General features: G+C 37.6%; 1 protein-coding gene across 4 annotated transcripts; it reads left to right on the top strand.

Moving 5' to 3' along the window:
• The first annotated feature begins 6,407 nt into the window (after positions 1-6,407).
• LOC307269098 (uncharacterized protein) lies at positions 6,408-20,416 on the top strand. Of its 4 annotated transcripts, none has more exons than XM_080051929.1 (35): positions 6,408-6,539; positions 6,728-6,790; positions 7,640-7,708; positions 7,822-7,884; positions 8,286-8,351; positions 9,058-9,093; positions 9,343-10,443; positions 10,588-10,671; positions 10,773-10,841; positions 10,995-11,057; positions 11,299-11,358; positions 11,510-11,545; positions 11,630-11,692; positions 11,775-11,819; positions 11,898-11,966; positions 12,292-12,363; positions 12,461-12,568; positions 12,733-12,792; positions 12,915-12,989; positions 13,175-13,240; positions 13,345-13,398; positions 13,521-13,580; positions 13,672-13,731; positions 13,929-13,994; positions 14,118-14,165; positions 14,275-14,376; positions 14,809-14,916; positions 15,025-15,129; positions 15,204-15,239; positions 15,348-15,422; positions 17,072-17,140; positions 17,272-17,311; positions 17,392-17,449; positions 18,482-18,827; positions 18,917-20,416. In XM_080051929.1, exons 1-35 carry the CDS (start codon positions 6,537-6,539, stop codon positions 19,319-19,321), a joined length of 3,903 nt encoding a protein of 1,300 aa, XP_079908055.1. In that variant the 5' UTR covers positions 6,408-6,536; the 3' UTR covers positions 19,322-20,416. The 4 variants fall into 4 exon arrangements, with proteins under 4 accessions (XP_079908055.1, XP_079908056.1, XP_079908058.1 ...); XM_080051930.1 differs by having other exon boundaries at positions 13,524-13,580; XM_080051932.1 differs by lacking the exon at positions 14,809-14,916.
• The last annotated feature ends 445 nt before the right edge of the window (positions 20,417-20,861 follow it).

The following is a 20,861-nucleotide window of genomic DNA, read 5'->3' on the forward strand; positions in this document are numbered from 1 at the left end:
TAAAAGTTATACAATAAAGTCTTTACATCCTATCTATTTGTGAAAATATATTTTGGCCTTAAGCCTTTGACCCCCTTTGTTTAGTCACTCGTTCTACCTTTTGTAGGGCTGAACTGGTACAGCCAAAAATATAATGTCATGTGAGAATGTTTGGCAAATGTCACGCCATGGCATGCATGGCTCAATGCTTTGGTGAATATAGGGGAATTCTGTCTGTGGACAATGGTTCCAAAATGTTTTTTCTTTCATTTCTTTACAATAACACAACTTCTTAGAAGTATGCCAGGTGTTTTCAAGTAAATGTGGCCTTTAAAACCTGAACATGTTGGGTCAACAGATCATTATACATTTGAAATGATTTTAAATTAGTTTTCATACTTGTTTTGTATTATTTTTAGAAAAGAGGTTTCCTTTATTCACTTTTTATTTAAATTGATCAAATAACATACAACAATTTGAATGGTCTAAATATGATCAATCAGCCTTTTTATTTATGTATTTAAGAAGTCTTACAGCTTTATTAAACACATTATACAGCAAAGCCATCATTTAAAATAATTTAAACTTCATTAATGATTTTGAGCTTTGTATTGCATTGTTGGTAAAGGTTTCGATCAGATAATGTAACCTTTAACAGTAACAGAATACATTTTAAAACAAAATAATAAACCTGCTACTGTTCCAGGCCCAAAAGATGATTTCCATACAGTGGAGGTTTTTATCTGATATAGTCTATTAAGATTTTCTGCCACCTGCTTGACTAATAGTTACAACACTGCCTGTATATTTAAGTCAACATCTGTGAAAAACAGTTAAATAGTTTGCATGTTACTGAAGATTATTGTCTGACATATGTGTAGGCCTATATATGATGCATGGGAATATACAGTCATATGAAAAAGTTTGGGAACCCCTCTCAGCCGGCATTATAATTGACTCTGCTTTCACAAAAAAAATATAAAAGTGGTATGTCTTTAATTTACCAGGAACAGCTAAGTACTGGGATGTTTTCCAAACAAAGATTTTTTGAAAAGCAGTATTTGGTTGTATGAAATAAAATAAAATGTGAAAAACTGGCTGTGCAAAAATATGGGAACCCTTGTGGTTTTGTTGATTTTAATGCCTGTAACAGCATGTAAAACTGATGATTTTAAACACAAAGTTGGTTGGATTATGTTGTTAAGCCTTGAACCTCATAGAATTGCCTGTTTAATCATGAGAACATTTATTTTAGGTGCCTAAATGCAAGTTGCACTTCTCTTTGACTCTCTGCTGAAGTGAGACAGAATGGGATCATCAAAACAGCTCCCAAAAGATCTTAAAAACAAAGATTATTCATTGTCATGGTTTAGGGGAAGGCTACAAGAAGCTTTCCCAAAGGTTTCAATTGTCAATTTCTACTGTAAGGAACGTTGTCAGGGAATGGAAGGACCCAGGCACAGTTGCAGTTAAACCCAGGTCTAGCAGACCAAGAAAAGTACAAGAGCGCCATATGCGGCGGATTGTGAGAATGGTTGCACACAACCCAAAGATCACCTCCAAAGACCTGCAAGAACATCTGGCTGCAGATTGTGTATCTGTACATGGTTCTACAATTCAGTGCAATTTGCACCAAAACATCTGTATGGCCGGGTGATGAGAAGGAAGGCCTTTCTGCGCCCACGCCACAGATACAGTTGCATGGAGTATGCAAAAGCTCATTTAGACAAGCCAGCTTCATATTGGAAGAAAATGCTTTGGACTGATGAGACAAAAATTAAGTTATTTGGTCTTTATAAAAAGCAGATGTTTTGGTGCAAATTGCGCTGAATTGTTGAACGATGTACAGATGCACCATCTGCAGCCAGATGTTCTTGCAGGCCTTTGGAGGTGATCTGTGGGTTGTGTGCAACCATTCTCACAATCCTCCACCTATGCCGCTCCTGTTTTTTTCTTGGTCTGCCATGCCTGGGTTTAACTGCCACTATGCCTGTGTCCTTCCATTTCCTGACAACGTTCCCTACAGTCGAAATTGACAATTGAAACCTTTGGGAAAGCTTCTTGTAGCCTTCCCCTAAACCATGACAATGAACAATCTTTGTTTTTCAGATCTTTTGGGAGCTGTTTTGATGATCCCATTCTGTCTCACTTCAGCAGAGAGTCAAAGAGAAGTGCAACTTGCATTTAGGCACCTAAAATACATTTTCTCATGATTAAACAGACAATTATATGAGGTTCAAGGCTTAACAACATAATCCAACCAACTTTGTGTTTAAAATCATCAGTTTTACATGCTGTTACAGGCATTAAAATCAACAAAACCACAAGGGTACCCATATTTTTGCACAGCCAGTTTTTCACATTTTATTTTATTTCATACAACCAAATACTGCTTTTCAAAAAATCTTTGTTTGGAAAACATCCCAGTACTTAACTGTTCCTGGTAAATTAAAGACATACCACTTTTATATATTTTTTGTGAAAGCAGAGTCAATTATAATGCCGGCTGAGAGGGGTTCCCAAACTTTTTCATATGACTGTAAAATATATGTAGGTTTCGAAACCAACTATAGACCTAGCTTTCTCTGCAGTCATCATTTAAAGGACTCCCGCTGAAAATAATAATAATAAATGAAAGCAAACAAAATGCACTACATCAGTTGCTTTTTATCTGATCTAAGACCACACCTCTGGTTTAACCCTGATAAACCTGATTTTGTCTTTGAAACCTTTCTGCTTGGATTTTCATTAACATTGTAAAGCTCTTTGTGCATTGCCTGATTGCTACTTCAGGTTAAACAATAATAATTTATTTTGAACTACATTTGAAGATACAGTAAAAATTGATGAGATTACTGAATAGTACTTAACTGCAGGGTGAAGAAACTTTTAGGAAATACTTTTAATCATTGTGACAAATGCAATTAAAATGTCCAAACATTTTAACAAACTAGTTAAGATATCTTACCATAAAAATGTGAAACAGCGTTTTCACTTTGTATTCAGAAACAGAGAGCAGTATCAGCCACCAGATAAAGAATAATAATGTGATTATGTTTTGGAGATAACATATAATATATATTCAAATCAAACTAAAAGTTATAGAATCAAATCTTTACATCCTATCTATCTGTGAAACTATATTTTGGCCTCAAGCCTTTGACCCCCTTTGTGTAGTCACTCGTTCTACCTTTTGTGGGGCGGAACTGGTACAGCCATAAATATAATGTCATGTGAGAATGTTTTGCAAATATCACGCCATGGCATTTTTGGCTTAATGCTTTGGTGAATATAGGGGACATCTGTCTGTGGACAACAATGGTTCCAAAATGGTTTTTCTTTCATTTCTTTACAATAACACAACTTCTTAGTGACATGTCAGGGTGTTTTCAAGTCATTGTGACCTTTGATACCTGAACATTTTGGGTCAATAGATCATAATACATGATAATATATTTGAAATGATTTTAAATTATCTTTCAAAATTGTTTTACTGCAGGCTGTAGCATATTATAAGACCCAAAAGGCAGCAACATTCATATGTATTATTTTTTAGAAAATAGGTTTTCTTTATTCACTTATAATCTAAATTGATCAAATAACATAACATCATTTAAGTGGTCTTAATATGATCGATCACCTTTTTTTTAAGAAGCCTTACAGCTTTATTAAACACCACATATGGCAAATCCATAATTTAAAATTATTTAAACTTCATTAATGATTTTGAGCTTTGTATTGCATTGTATGTAAAGGTTTAGATCAGACAATGTAACCTTTAACAGTAACAGAATACATTTGAAAACAAAATAATAAACCTGCTACTGTTCCAGACCCAAAAGATGATTTCCATAGAGTTGAGGTTTTTATCTGTAGTCTATTAAGTTTTTCTGCCACCTGCTGGACTAGTTACAACTTCCTGTAAAGTCAACATCTGTGAAAAACAGTTAAATAGTTTGCATGTTACTGAAGAGTATTGTCTGATATGTATATGTAGGCCTATATATGATGCATGGGAGTATAAAATATATGTAGGTTTCGAAACCAACTATAAACCTAGCTTTCTCTCATAATTTAAAGGACTCCTGCTGAAAATAATCTCAGTCTCTTAAAATGAAAGCAAACAAAATGCACTACATCAGTTGCTTTTTATCTGATCTAAGACCACACCTCTGGTTTAACCCGGATAAACCTGATTCTGTCTTCAAAACCTTTCTGCTTGGGTTTTCATTAATATTGTAAAGCTCTGTGTGCATTGCCTCATTGCTACTTCAACTTGAACAATACCAATTTAGTTTTAACTACATTTGAAGATACAGTAACAGTTGATGGAATTACGGAATAGTAATTAATGCAGGGTGAAGAAAATAACATTTAAAAGATTGAAGTGTTGCTGGCCAGGCTGGTAATACATATTTTAAAGTTAATTTAACGTGTTGAGGAGTCAAAATTGTAAAATTATCAGTAAAGCATGTTACAAAAAAAAAAGTTAAAGACAGAGTGGAATCTTTCACCTTATTGTTGGATGGGGTGAGGAGGATGTGGTTTGTCTATTTTTAATTTCTTATTAGGAAATAGTATTTAATTAGGAATATAATCTTGTTTGCATCCATGTGATTTATTGCTCTTTTAATTAGTCTTTGTATGTTTGAAGAAGGTTTCATTCAACAGTCAAAACAAAGTTTTCTCATCCGTCAGCACCCTCAGGACGCCAACACCTGGACCACACCGCCCAGTTCAACTGGGCGAGGACAACCGGTCGGTTTGCATTGAGGTATTCAGTGGAAAGGTACCAATCCAACGCAGTCAGAAGGCTCGTTCGACCTAACTTTCAGCTCGTCTGGAAAGTAGACGAGAGTAGCCGAGTGCAGTCGGGGGAGTGACGAAAATGCCTGACTGAAGCCGGACAGCTCCGAGTCGGAAGTAGCGTCCTTGTTGCGGATGCAGTTCGTTTTCTAGTTTTATTTTGAAGGCCTATTAGAAACATATTCGCAGGAGAGTCACACATGCTACAACCGATTAGAAGCAGAACACAACACAAAGACGAGTAAACACTTTAAAAGCGAGGGGCATTTTCAAAACAAGAAACGAGATATAAGCTAATATCCCCATTCCCCACACATCTTTATCTTTCTTGTTACTTTACTAGAACACCTACTTTTAAGTGATAAAGAATAATTTACAAGAATAATTTACAAATCCAAATAAAGGATTTTTTAAATCAAAAAGAATGGATCGTAATTTAATTTTGAGCGGTGATGTCAGACTTTTGCCTAACCAATTGGGGAAACGCATCAAAGGCACGAGGTTTAAACTCCCAATTAGCGCTCAGCTCCGCCTGTCAGCAAGACGTTTCCCATCAGACATTTCGCTCCCGCAGCCCGTGGGGAGCAACTGCAGCGACTTGCTCCAGTGTCTGTGTCCGTCTTGATACCGCGGGACTTCAAAGTCTCAAGCAGCCGAGCCGCAGCCAGCCACGGGTGCAAGTGGGACAAAAAGTCTAACCATAATGCAGTGCGCTCAGCAAGACGAGCGTCATAATTGCGCAGGTCTTAAGCCGCGTGTCCACCTGCGTCAAGTTATCTGACGCGACGGCAAAGCCCATTCATTTCCTATGGAACTACGTCAGACGGCAGAAACGCCACCGCAAGGCATTATGGGGCACGTCGCGGCGAATGGTCGACAGCGGCGCGGCGAAAAAGTATTTCGCTGGATACTTTATGCAAATGAGAACGTCAAAAAGTGGGGCGGCAGCCAATGGAAACTCTGCGGCGAGAAATTGTTTATTGCCGTTGCTATGGTTTCATATCTAGAGATACATTTTCCCGCTGTCACCGCTAATGTCCAGCCCACAAACCCCCGCCCCCAAGCGGCGAATACGTCACCGCGTCGCGTCAGAACAAAATATGACTTGACGCAGGTGGACACGCGCCTTTAGCAAGACGGCGACAGGTCGAACGAGCCTAGAGACAGAGGCCGGAAAGTTAGGGGAATTTGCTTTCAAAATAATGGTAGGCTACGCAATGTAATTTTTTTCCAACAATGATTTCAAGTAGCCTATGGTTGAAAACACCAATTGCAAAATGTAATTTTATCACATCCAATCTGTATCAAGGAGTAACTTTTTGGTAGCCTAATACTGTTAATTCTGTAAATTCATGCGCATGCTGTAGATCATTTTTGCATCATATAATTAACACATGCAAACAAGTGGTTATTGTGTGCAGTGCTTTCTTAGATTAAATAAATTAAGATTTAAAATCATTTTAATCACAGGCATAAAATCAATAAATAAAAGGTCAGAGTGAGGCTTAGCATGCGCAAGCAAAGGCTTTTATATTGAAAGTTTTGAATTCCGGATGTGTAGTGCTCCTCACGGGTGACTTAACACAGGTGCAGCAAGCGGAGGTAATTAAGGCAAACGCTGTCAAACCCCGAGAAGACACCGACGCGTTTCAATGCAAAGGGAACATTTATCCCCCATATAACTCACCCGTCGGGAGATATAATGTTGTTTTTTTAATTCATTCGAAACTATTGGACCACCTTTACTGACCATGGTAAATCTAAGTTGTTCCACTTGAATATTTACTAACTTAATTATCGTTTATTTAGTAGCCTATGCTAGGCATAACAAAATGGTGTTGTTTACAAATGTTTGAAACTTGCAGGCTTCAAGTCTATTTCTAATATAAATGATTTTCTTTCCTTTTTTACTCCTTATTTCTTCTTACACAATGTTAATTAGGAGAATGAGGGGGAGGCGGACGATAACCCAGAAATTGCAGCGACATCTGGGGAAAGACGACCTGTGAGTACAGTAGCTTTTATATCAAGTCGAAAAATATGTTGTTCTCAAATATGCCTGCAAACACTGCAATCTGAGTATTAATTTCATCCTCCATCCACCATGTGTTCATCATATTCAATCATATTTCACATTTAAGCCTCAGACACGGAAACAACATCATCAGTTCAGGACATGTGAGAGAGACAGTGTTTTTTAAACTGTGCTGATGGCATCTGTGGCTGATATGTGTTTTGTCACGTCAAAGAGACACAAGGCAAAGAGACTGGTGTAGCCAAACCCAGACTATCATTCATTATGTCAGTTGCTCTGAATGTCATGAGCACTGTCATGTTATGAGCACTGTCATGTCATGATGACTGTCATGTCATGATGACTGATAGCGTTTTTTTTTAGCAGGACAGAACATTGTTTTCGTTTCACTTGAGTCATTTGGCTTGTCTGTGCTTCAATAAAAACAATTCAATTTAATTTAATTTAATACAAAAGCATCAAAGTTACTTATTTTGAAGAGCTCTGTGATCATGATGCCTTTCGATTAATACAGTGGAATTAAAAGTACAACAGGCAACCTCTGCATGATATGAGAATATCTCGACCTGTGGAGATGATAACTCTCAGAAATTATATTTTTTGTTATTTATAGCAGGCAATACGTATAATAGTTGTTTAAACTCATGTGTGTCTAAGTTAAGCCTTCATATATCCTATCCTGTACACCAAAACATGCAGCTTTATTTGATTTTGAAATAGTTTTGGTGAATGGCAGAGTTATTTACCAGTTGATTATTATTGTATCACAATCTAAAAGCATTCCTTTAAAAAATATTTTTGGTGTCTGTTTCTTTTCAGAGTGTTGTTACGCTGCAAAATATGCTAAAGAAAGTTTCTAATAGCCCTTTCCACAATCATCAATACAAGGTGAGTGGCTACACACACTTCCCTCCCTAAAATCCGGAAAATTTCCAGTTTGTGGATGGATATAAAAAAAGGAAACATAATGTTAACTTCCTTGATCTTTATCTATTTCTTAGACTCTTGATTTGCCATCCTCCGACTCCAGTGGCTCATTTACAAACGGTTCTGGAAACAAACAGGTCAGACACTCTTTTATTACAGCAGCATTCAACTCTGTAGCAACACAAAAGTGTAATTCAGGGATGCCTTTGACAAGCAATTCTTCACCTGCGTGTTTCCAAGGCCTTGAGTATTTTTGGACACTGCTCGACACAGAGATAACAAACAAAAAAACTATTTGTTGTTGGAGAACATCATCAACAGCTAGTGTGGAATTACCTGCTTTTATAGTTTTAACTGTCGGATATGTTGAAAGCAAAATTAATGCTTACGTTGCTGACAAGAATTGACTCGTGACTTCAATATCTCATCGACTTGGAATGCATGAAAAGCATAATGCGTGACTTGACTTCCCACGCTTCCCTCAATGAATATGTTCCGTAGTTCATTCTATGTCATACAACTTTTGTGTGCTCCACAGGATGGTGAGCTCCTTATTAATCTCTCTGCTGCTGCTCCAGACAACCACCAGATCCACTTAGGACAGGTGAGGTTCAACATCTATATAATGTACACAAATGAAAAACTCAACAGAAGAAATTGATTGATTTTTGAAGATACCTTAATCCACATTAAATGGATGAAGTGTTACTTTGCAAGATTGTTTCCGTGATTAATGCATCCATGGCAGAAGTTACTGTGCACATTTTCATAAACGCAAATATTCCTTGCCGTGAGAAGGGTTTGAAGACGGGAGCATAATGACCTTTACCTGATGTGGCACAAGTTAGCTCCACACCCTACCTCTGATTTTGTCTTTTGAAGCACAGTGTGATAAACATGTTATTGTGAGAACCTCACATTGTGGGGGCGTGTTTGTGCATAAGCTGTCTGACTAGACTTTTCTATTAATAAGTCATGAGTCTGGAATGAACCAATTGGACATTTAAGCAACATCATCTTGCACTTTTAACTTAAAAACTTTTGAAAAGATGCAATCTGGCAGCCATTGTTATACATGTTTTGGATGCTACACACCAACACTATTTTGCAGCCAAATGTTTGATATTGTTTTGAAAAATCATTGCATGAATTATTTCGCAAGATGTAACCTTTAGTCTAAAGCAGCCCTTGACAGGAAATGTTGACGTCATGTGTATTTTGCTCATGTAGCATATTAGGATATGCACCATTTATTCCCAACAATGATTTTACATGTCACGTTTCTGCTGTGTCATTGTCTATTCTTTCAGAATGGTGGGCAGACACTGCATCATTTGAGTCCTCGGGTATATTGTTTTAGATGTCAGCCTCTCTTTCAGTTTAAGTGAAAGGACCTCTTTGTCTTCTTCCTGATTTCTCTTTCTCTCTCTGCTTCTCAGAATGTAGTCAACGGGCTTTGGGCCAGATTACATTTTTACATGTATTATTTGATGTGCACAAGGATTTTTGTTTAAAAAAATTAGATCCACATTACCTTTTTAAGTACCATAATTTTAATTTAACTCATCCCTAATCAATTTTCGTACTGTCATCAGGAATCTGACAGCAAAGAAGTTAACCTCAAAGACATCTTTTTGCCTGCGCCGGAATTTAAGAGTTCACCCCTTCAACCTGATATTAAGACTGTGGGAAATGGAGCTGTATTTTCTGAACCTCAAAAGGACCTTTTCCAGGCCCTCAGTGCTAACCGTCTCCAAGGCCACTTCCAAACAACGACACTGGCCCAAAACGCATCTTCCAACGGCCACTTTCACGATGTAACCCTGAGCTCACCAGACTTATTCAAGCCAATCCCTGCTCGAGCACAGAACCACTCCAACCCCTTCCACGATAAAAGCTCTGACCTATTTAAAGATGATGGGGTCAACCTATTTCAGGCTGCTAAAGGAGAGGATTTCCTCCATGCTGAACGCACCAGGGGGGTTAACCTCTTTGATACACCTCCCAGTACTGTTGTAGACCCATTCAAATCTCTGTTAGATGATGATGAAGATGATCGACCCTGGTCTCCTCCCCCGATGATGACAAACTCATTTTATACAACCACTTCCAAAGAAGCAGATTTGTTTCATGCAGTTCCAACTAAAAGTGAGGAACTCTCCCACAACAGTGATAACCAATATGATCCCTCATCGAAAGTGGATCTTTTTGGCATGTCTGACAAAGAAAATCTGGATATATTTTCACCAAAGTCCTTCGACCCATTCCCAAGCCCAATTAGAAGGGATTTATTCCAAGATGTTTCCAGTTTGGATGACCCGTTTGGTACTACTCCCTCGAAAAGATACGACCCTTTCCAAGATGTTTCAAATGGGACTACAGACATATTCCAAAAACTTCCCTCAAAGTCTAATAGCAAAGATACATTTGAGAGGACCCCCAGTCATGCTGCCTCTACACCTTTACTCAACGGCTCGTCAGGAATGATGTTGGACTGGCTAACGTCACCAGATCCCTTCAAGGCAAAGCCATCAGAATCGTATCTAGACATCCAGCAGAACTCTTCCAACAGGCCTAATGACATTGTCTTGACAACTCCTCAGGGAACTAAACATGAAATTTTTCAGCCGACTCCCTTCAGTCGGGCCAGGAATCTGTCCTTGACACCCAGCCAAGCACAAGCCCAAATGACTCATGTATGTAACTATTGCCTATTTGCCATAATATGTATATTAGTTATGTGTGTTTGAGGGTCCCAGTGAACTGTAAGACAAATTACTCTGAGAAATATTTTTCTTTGTATGACTTGGACTTTATACATTCTCTTATCAAACTTTTAGGGGTCAACCTTCAAACGTCCACCAAGGCCTCTTCCTCGAAAGAGACCACCAAAGAAAGAAAAGCCGCCCACACCAGGAAACCTTGTATGCAAAGAACAAACTTTAAATGTTGTTATTATTAACCCTGCTAATGTAACTGTTGTGTTTTTGATTGACCTCTGTGTTTCTTTTGTTCTGTTTTTTAGATTGGACATGAACCAACTGTACCAAAAACCTCTCCTAAACCAGTTTGTCAAGACGAGCCGAAAACTCTGGTATGCATGCCATTGCGGTTTGACCTAAATAGCTGCCTTAACTTGCTTGTCATCAGTATGTTCTAGGTTATCACTCCAAAGATCGTATAAGGAACAATTTAACAAGTGTGTAGTTTATATAGGCGTATGAAACAGATTATTTTTTCTTTTCAGGAAAGTAAACCGAGGGACCCTAATGACCCTGTTGTCTTTGAGGACATTCTGCTTACTGGACAGGTTTGTTATAAGTGGAAGTTGTTTTCAATAATGTGAGCAAAATGCACAACAATTATCAACAAACTTTTCTCGAAAAAGCCACTTAAAAAAAGATAGATAAAAATAATGATGGATGGACATACTGACAAACCTTTAGACCATGCTGCTATTGAAAGAAAGGTATCTCTATTGTTTGTTAGATTATTATAAACTCATTTTGGTAGGTTAATATAAATGTTTCCTTACAAATTTCAACAAACAGGAAAGGTGTGTTGAAGACTGGCCTGAAGACAGTCCTCAGCTTGACCCTAACTTCAAACCAGTAAGAAAACTTCACTTCAGTTTCATCACATTCTCTCTTCATATTTTGGTGTACTACCTCAAACTCTCAGCAATGTTCTTTATACAAAATGAGTGTTCTATCAACGATACTTCAACTATTGAGTCATGTTTCATTTTCTTTTTCCCACAAGTCCGGAACATTAAGACTACGGCGCGAATCATTGAACGTAAGAGACAAGATATTTTCTATGTAGCATTGTTTATTTGTCAGTAGAAATAATAAAACACTTAAAAAATGACATTTCTCTTAGAAAAAGGGTGACTCTGATGGAGGAAGTGGCGAGGATCAGGATGGTTCTGGGAGTCGAAGCAAGGTACAGTGTTACTCTTATGTGAAACATTACGTGGTTATTTTTTTCTGTTTAACAACCCCTTTTTCTTTTTTTTCTTTTACAGAAAAAGGACAACAAATTAAAAATTCCTTCCAGAAGAGGGTCCAAAGTAAATAAAGCAAAGCAAAAAAAAAATTGTTGTGTTTGCATATTCGTCCATATGACGATATTGATTTCTATTTTGTAGGAAAGGTTTTCTGATGACAATAAAGTGGAAAGGAGCATGACACTACCCATTGCACGTAAATCCTCAAAGGTAATGATTGGACGCTGAAAGATGCAAACTGAAGCCAGTGGAGGAAGCATTGTACTAGGAAGCACCAAAAAGGCTTTAATTAATTTGGAATTTATTTCATGTGCAGAAGATGAACTCAGTCATGTGTTTCTTGAATTATTTTGACTTACAAAGAACTAGCCTGACCCCTGACCCTAACTCTGATTACCGTCTGCTTGCTATACTGTAAACTAAAACTAATGTTACAATTGAGATATAATTAAAATCTGCAAAAATATATCAAGACAAAAGCCATGTTGCAGTAAATCATTGATACAGTTTTCACATAAGCGCTTCTGTTTTTTAGGAGTTCAGTTTTCCAGAAGCGCACATGTCTGCAGCGGAGAAAGAGGACATGGAGCATAGCATGGACTACAAAGTAAGCTTATTATTTTTTATTTTAACTATTTTGTTTCTCTATTCATGAACAGTTTAAATAAACCAGCAATGTTTTGTTGGTGCCTTTTTGTTAACAGAAGAAACATCTTAAGGCCAAAGTGAATCAGCTGCTTAGGAGAGCATCCACTAATTCCTTTATGCCAGATGCAAAGCAGAAGAACGGGCATTTACCTCAAGAATCAAAGGTAAGTTACTGGAAGTACAACTTTGTGGTTTTGCAGAACGATATTGATATCAGTTTTACTTTTGATCTTCTTAAGCATCAGCCATTGAAGTTTAATCCAAACAAAGCGACACTTCTTATGTTTCTCACAGTTCTGATGACTGTTTCTTTGTTCTTCCACAACAGGGTGACGATCTAAATAAGAAAAGCAGCAAGAAAAACTCCATCATACGCCGATGGTCCGAGGTAGAGTACCTGCAGTGTCCCTTCTGGTTATTAAACTACTTGGACCCTGAATGGTCTTCTGCAGACAAAGTTCAAGAGGATGAGATCAAATGTTTGAAATAGCTTTTCTTCATTGTCAAAAGGGTACAGTTTTGGATGAGAGCACTGGTGAGGAAGAGGGAGGCGAAGCCCAGCACAAAGTGGACAACCATGGATTTGTATGATTTTGTTACACTAACCATTATTGCTGTTTCATTACTCATCTTTGAAAGACATATATACCTCTTTCAGTGTAAAGAAGTTATAGTATGACAATGCTGATTTGAGATGAACCGTTTTTTTGAGTGAGACTTTTTGGGCATTTACAAGACAAACTTTGATATGGTCAATCTTCTTTCTCCAGAAGAAAAAAAGCAAAGTTAAAGTCAAGTTTGTCCCACATAGAGGATTTGCCATCACCAAACAAAAGGTATGACCGCATGATTGTGCTTCACATAGTTTATTACTTACCAGCATATTTGTTTGCACCTTTTTAATTAATCTGTATGATGTTTAAACTTCCTCTCTCTCCAGACTGAAGATGAAGCAAAGGGAGCACATGGATACACACCTCGCAAAGGCTCTATGGTAGGACCATATACTGTGGGATATATATATATATATATATATATAGTGGATTTATATAGTACTGTGTATAAGTGTGCTTAAGGGTGAGACAGTGTAAGATTTTTGGATTCTTTTTCCGTCAGGAGAAATGGCAAGATGAAGTTTTGGGTGCACATGGCTACACACCTCAAAAGAAGCCCCAGGTAACCGTTACTTTCATTGAGTGACTCATCACTTGTTTGATCTTGAAACTACTTGGTTTTCTATTTGTTATATTACTTATTTCACTCTTAGGATGATGCTTATGAGGACGTGGAGGAGTTGAAAGGCCACAGTCTTCATTCAACTAGAAAGGTTTTTTACCTCGTAATTGTTACCATTGCAGAAATATACACTTTATTCTGAGAATATAATGTAGTTGTTTGTCGGCTCGTGTATGAAAATAGCCAATATTCTATGCAGCATTGTTTTCACTCTTCCTGTATGATTTTGGTCTTCAACATTCTTGACCTGCTGACAAAAGTAACGTTGTTTTTTATTATGTTACTTAGGCTGCTTTCACGGATGATGAGCACTTGGAAGATGAAGATCCAAATGGATTCAAAGACAGCAAACCCGTAACTTCTTTCTCTTTTAATCCTCAGTGTTTCTTTGAGCATCATCTTACATTTTAATACTCCGTTTTTCTTTGAAAATTTTACATGTTTTTTACTTAAGTCACTTTTTTACTTAATTAATAGAAAAAAACGACAAAGAAACTTCTGAACATAGTTCGTCGAAGCTCTAAGGTGAATATGTTTCTGTGAAATTATTGATTGTAATTCAATGAGAAAGGAAAAACATTGTTTTACTTCATTTAGAATGTCATGCAAATGTATGAATGTTTTATTTTATTAGGAGGACATGCTGGGCGACACCAGTCTTCAGAAAAAAAAGAGCAGCTTCTCAGCCGACGAGTTGGACGAGCCAGAACGAAACGGGATGGAGGACTGCAAACCGGTATTTTAAAATCTGAAACCAATTGTTTTAAAATTATTTTCATTTCATTTCATACAATGGTACCAATAACAGCAGAAGCCTTAGAAGAACAGGGCAACTGCTTTTGCTCAAACCCCATGCGATGCAATAAAAAGAACAAAAGAGCTCATAATTTTGACTGACTAGATTTACAATAGGGAAAATAAAGGGAAATTCATCACTGTGATCTATTCTCTCATAATCACATGCAACTCTGAATGCTGTAAACCTTTTGCCCAAACACTGTGAAAATGGAAAACAGTGCATCAGAGTGATTATAGATACTTGCGAAAGATTAAAATATTATTTTCTAACTCAATTCTGTTGTTTCTTTTTGAATTTAAGCCACTTGATAGCAAATGAAGCCTTGATCTTTAAGTAGCACTCTTACTATTTTTTTGTTTCTTCTGTCAGAAAAAATTCAAACATAAAGCCCCTGTACCTATTCCGCGCAAAAAGACCGCCAATGGACAGAGTGAACCAATTGGATTCAGCTACCACATACCTCAGCAAGCATCTAATGTATGTTTAATTTTGCCTTAATGCACACCATAAGTATGAGACATTATCATAATTTAATATCTTGATATAATTGTTTCCTGTGGTATTTACTTTATTTGACATTTTCAGCAGGATGTCTTTGCTGAGGGTGACATCACTCAAGCAGGAAAATACTTCATGAGTCCTGAAGACATGTATGACAGCGAAGTAGATGAAAAGGAAAACTGCAAATCGGTATGTTAATGTTTTACTGCTTTACTTTGGAGTTATTTAAAAACCGATACTCAAACATGTTTTCTTTTTAACAGAAGAAGCCATCCAAGCTTAAAAAACATAATGCTAAGGTGAATCAGAGCGGTCATACTTATTTATTTACTTTGCACTTATTATTGTCATCTGTGAGCATGCATTTCTGTTGTTTTTACATTCAATTTCCTCATCTATAATGCCAGAGCAAAGCCATGAAACTAGAGTTTGAAGACGCACCAGGAGCTACTTCTAGTGACTTCCTGTCTGAGGCCGCCAGGGTAAGTCAGGATCTTTTTCAAAGCTCTTTAAATGATCTGTGTGTGGCTTACTTTGCCAAACCTTGGCTTCAAAATTGGATTCTTTTGACAGTGATTAGTATCAAAGCAGGAAAGTCACAATTCTCAGTTTTCTTTTCGACCCACAGCTTTACTTCCTCCGCATAAACAATAATGTGACGTTAACTCGTTATGTATCAACACACCAATAACTTGATCAACTAGACTCTGTTGATTCTGATGAAGCATTTTGTTTCGGTATTGCATTTTCCTGGGAGTCAGAATTGGATTCGGATTAAATAGCATAACTCTTGTCTGAACCATTATTGTGCCCAAAAAAACATCTAACATTATTTTAACAATCTACACTTTGTTGACTTCACCTGACAATCGAGAAACTCTTACGGAATGTTGTTTTCAGCTGTTGACGTTGTTATCTCCATATCTGTATGCCTGATGGGAAACATTGCTTTGACATGTGACCGAGCCAGTTCGTCAACATAGCGTACACAATAGCCAACACACCCAGCCTTGTGCCTAGAAACGTCTTAATACTGTATATGCAAAGGCCTTGGTCAAATTAAAGGTGGAGTCAGCGATTCTGGAGACACTTGTTCTCAAAATCACGTTTTGTCAAAATTAGTTGTGGTCGTTCTCTGCGTGTCTTCCCCTCTTTACCCCATTTCAACTCTTTCTCTCCAAATCTGTCTGTATGAAGTACAAAACACCAAAAAAAAAAAACTTAAATTATTATTATGTTTTAATTAATACACAGCCTAGATGGGTACTGTAAACAGTTGTGTTGCATAGCCACGGTGGGCCCCTTTCAAAACATACCGTTTTACAGAGCCTAGACCAGGGGTGTCCAAACCTTTTTCACTGAGGGCCACATACAGAAAAATCTACGAAGGGCCGGGCCACTTGGCAAAAATAACACATTTATCAGGACATGTAGCTGCTCTGATGTTTAGTTTCATAGTGTCTTCATAAATTGTAATCCTTCTTCATGGCAACACTTTCCTTTCAAATTAAACAGACACACTTCCCCTCAGAGCTGGCCCAAGCCTCCAAGGGGCCCTAAGCAGAATTTGTTTAGGGGGCCCCTCTCCAATGTTAGCGCTGCCAAAATCATTGACTATTGTTAAACGCCTTCAGACGCCTTTGAGAGGAAAATTAAGAGGTTTAATCTGAAGAATTGTGTGAAAAAATTATTTGGAGATACTGTGTCAGAAGAATTAGAAGCTATGGAAGGACAAATGGATTTTCCATAATAATGTTAATTTAAAATAAAATATTATGCAGGGTCCTCTGGGATGGGTGTGGTGCTCTTTTTCTTTTATTGGACATATTTATTTGTAATATAATGAATGCATTTAAATTATGTAAAAATTAAAGGGGCCATATTACATTATATTTTTAAAATGTGCCGGGGGCCAATAAAAAGCGGGCGGACTGTAGTTTGGACACCCCTGGCCTAGACTGTGTACAACACTGATCTGACAAAGTGATTTTGACAACAAGGGTATTCCAGAATGGCTGACTCTACCTCTTTAAACCCAGTTTTGATAACGTATTATGGTTAATTATGGGGGCGAAGACCTATTGATAACCGTCATGTTTTTCTGCAATCCACCCCCTCAACCCTAATTTAGGCGGAGTGGTTAGCTGCTCGGATGGATGAGTGGGATATAGAAGGGCTCGAGGATGAGGACCAGGAAGGGGTAAGTTTTTTTTCTTGAAACTGGCTAAACAGAAATATTGCACAATGCACATGTATTATGTTCTACGGTTTTAGTAGTTGTGTGCACTGCTCAGATGTGAAGCAACATGCGTTTGTGTTCTTTTCACACAGGACACTGACAGTTTGATGGAGTGGTGGTACACTGTGGAACGTGAGTCAGATATATTTTTCAGTAACAGATTCATAAAACTGAAACTGAGCAATAAAAAACTTTGATCATTTGTATTTCAGAATGGGATGAGGTGCCATCAGACGATGAGAACCAAGTCATTAAAGAGGATGAGTGCAAGTACGTTGGTTTTTATGAATTTGGACCAGTGAAAATGTACTGATGGTGTGCTTAAAGAGGACCTATGATACTTTTCGACTTTTATGACCTTGTTATAATGATTTATAGTCATGTTTAACCATACTAGCTTATCAAATAATTACGTACATGCATTTCGATGTATTCCCTGCTGACCGTCTGGGGTTGCTATGCAGAGCACTAAACACTAGGGCAGCCGGTCGAGAATTCTTCCGGATATCGTGTCGTCACGTACCCGGATGTTTACATGTATGGTAATGCTGCTCAGGCAAGCTCTGGCTGCATGCCCCCACCTTCCTGAAAATCTCCCGCTGCTGGAAGGAAGGTAACCAATCACAACGGAGTGGGGTTTGCAGCAGGGGGGGAGGGGCGGAGAAGCTCAAAGCAGTGTGTAGAGAGAGAGACTGCTGTGCTCGCTAGGGTAAGAGAGAGTGTCCCGAAAATCTACATAGTTTTTTGTGATGTGATTCGAGTCAGGTTGCTCTATAGCAGTTTTTAACAAGAAATTAAGACCAGAAAAGTAGTATAATAGGAGATCTTTAAGGAATTGTGTCTGAAGTAATGGGTGTTGTGAATCGGATAACTGATTAGAACGGGAAAGGTTGTGCCAAATGTAGAGTTTAAACTATTACAGTCAACAGAAACAGAAACTGTAAATATTGATTTGATTGATTCATCATTTTTGTAACTAGAAATGCCACACATTTGATGGTTCAAGCTTCTTAGATGTGAGGATTTTATAATTCATATTGTCATTTGATACTTAACTGACTATCTTTTGTTTTCCGACTAATAGTTGATAAAATAATCAATTTGACCTTGAGCTCTGTGAAATGGTGTTTGGCGTTAGTCCCTATTCTGACATTTTATAAACAAAACAACTCATTGAGGAAGTAACAGAAATAGAAAATACATTTTATTTCATTGTTTTGTGAGGAACATTTTATATTGAGGTTTCCTCACTCTGTGATGTGTTTAACTAAGACATTTCTTTGGCTCCCCAAAAATCCCCAGATCATTCACCATCTTGGCGAACAAGGTTCATCGTGGGCTGCATCTCTTCAACAAGGTCTTCACAGAGCGAGCCGAGGTCCTCTGGCACTCTGTCATCTATCTCCATGCCATTGCTGATAACATCAGTGCTTTCCACCAAAAGGCCAAGATCGCTGGCATCACTGGTGGCACCACCACAGCTGTGGGTGGTGTGACAGCCATCGCTGGTTTGGCTTTGGCACCTTTTACGTTTGGTGCCTCCCTCATAGTTACCGCTGTTGGTGTGGGCGTGGCAGCGGCTGGCGGAATTGCTTCAGCTTCTGCGGCCATCTCGGATAACGTCAACAACATGCAGGACCAGAAGAAGGTAAGCTGCAATGTCTCCTATAACAGTGACGGTACACTGGAAACATTTCGTATAGAAAAAAACTGTGGTATTTCTCTATCCTTTCATAGATGGAGATGGTGCTACAGGAGTACGAGTCTCACCTTCAGGACATTGGAAAGATCCTCCATTTTGTCAATCAGGGCTTGTACAAACTCCGAGGACATCCTTTCCTCAGGTCTGGCACCCAGCACTATGCGCAGGACTGGGAGATCCGCAAGGCCGTCCAGATGATCAGCTTAGTGGACTCACCCGTGATGCGTGGGACGGAGATAACAGATGCGGCGATTGCCTCAGTGCAAGGACTCTTCAAAGGCATGGACAAGTTCTTCATCAAGGACTCCCGAGAGCTGAAGAAAGGCTGTAAGAAAGAGGTGGTGGCTCAAATAAAGGAAGTGGCAAATGTGCTCAATGATGGGGTAGTGGAGCTCAATGCCATCAGAGAGGAGCTACAGGATGCTACTGGCAATGTGTGAGCAACAGCTTTGACAATCGCAGATCACCAACTCCCTCTACTGGATAAACAAGGAAACTGTTGGTTTATAGGACTTCATAGGCCTGGCCATGCAGGTCATTAATAAGTGGTAAGAAAGTTTAAGACATTAAACTTCTAATCACAAAATAATCCTGAATGAGATACAAACACTGACACTAATAAAGTCATTGTTTTGATGAGATTGTGGCAGATATTAGTTAAGCCTCTGTTTCACGTTTAAGGCTGTATATTATTGTGATATTTATTTTATATTTTAAAGTGTTTATTGTACACAAATGGAAAGTGCACTTTGTTCTATTCTAAAGGTAAATGGTTATAAATGTAAGATGTATCATAATATAACTTGGTAATCACTAATGTCTTTTCATATATAAATTAGTTTTCAGTTTAATTGGCCCACTATGTATTTTATTTATTCAAATTATAAACGGGTGCTCCTAATACTTCCTCACAACACTTTCATGATTGAGTTCAAAAACACTCAAAACACTAAAACATTGTCAACAAAAAAGTATATATTCAGTCAGTTTTTTCTTGTAGGTCTATTGGATTAAATTGTATTATGTTTACACCAGCTCCCATTATAATTTTCAATCATCCCTGTATCTGATTTACAAAATCATCCAAATATCATCAACTATCCATTGAAACCCAAAAACAGGAAACCGAATCAGTTTACAGACAGGCCTATTTTAGTTATTTTTCTGCTCACATCATCTTCTAAAAATATCCCATTTGAAGTATTTCTGCTTTAATCTCACTGTTGGGCATTGCTCCAATGTACTGTATATGAATGATGCCTATTTTTAGGTAGAGGTGGATTTGATAATAAGTGAAAAAATTAATGCTTCAGTTTTAAAAGCTTAAACAAATGATCAGTTTTTCATTACAGGTCTACTGGTATAATATGTATGTATATAAAGTAACACACGTCACTATGTTGAAAAATGCTTGTGCCTATGGATATATTGGTGTGTCTCCCTGCATCATTTTAATCTTAATGGAATGTACCGCTTATTTTATTTGGACAAAATCATTGATTTTAATGGAACACAATTTGTGAATAAAGACTGTATGCCATACTCTTACACTGCGTTGCATCGTTTATCCTGTAATTCAAGCTATTCAGAGAACTCGATACAATAAGGCTATTTTCATGAAGCCATTTATGTGCTGCAATAATGAGAATCTTATAAGGATAGTTTTTCAATTTAAAATATGCTTCATATATGTTGAAATTCAGAGCTATAGTTTTATTAACTTTAAAAGCAAACCATCTTTAAATGTATTTAGAATTCCCCACTCTTAAAACTACATATTCTTGATTGGATATTTTAGTATTCAGTATAGTATTCAGTACAACATTGTAATACTATTTTAGTACTAATTTAAATGATCAATATTCAGTTGATTACAGAACTCTTTTTAAATATAGGCCTACAAGTAAAGCTTTCATACTGTTTGAACTTAACAATATAAATCAAAAATAATAGTAGCCTTAATAGTTATAGTGACGGAAG

This window comes from Ammodytes marinus (assembly GCF_949987685.1).
Source record: "Ammodytes marinus genome assembly, chromosome: 23".
Taxonomy (NCBI): Eukaryota; Metazoa; Chordata; class Actinopteri; order Uranoscopiformes; family Ammodytidae; genus Ammodytes; species Ammodytes marinus.

Coding starts and splice junctions, on each gene's coding strand:
- LOC307269098 (XM_080051929.1), top strand. Junction 6,791..7,639: donor CATCTGGGGAAAGACGACCT/GTGAGTACAGTA, acceptor GTTTCTTTTCAG/AGTGTTGTTACGCTGCAAAA. Junction 8,352..9,057: donor ACCAGATCCACTTAGGACAG/GTGAGGTTCAAC, acceptor CTATTCTTTCAG/AATGGTGGGCAGACACTGCA.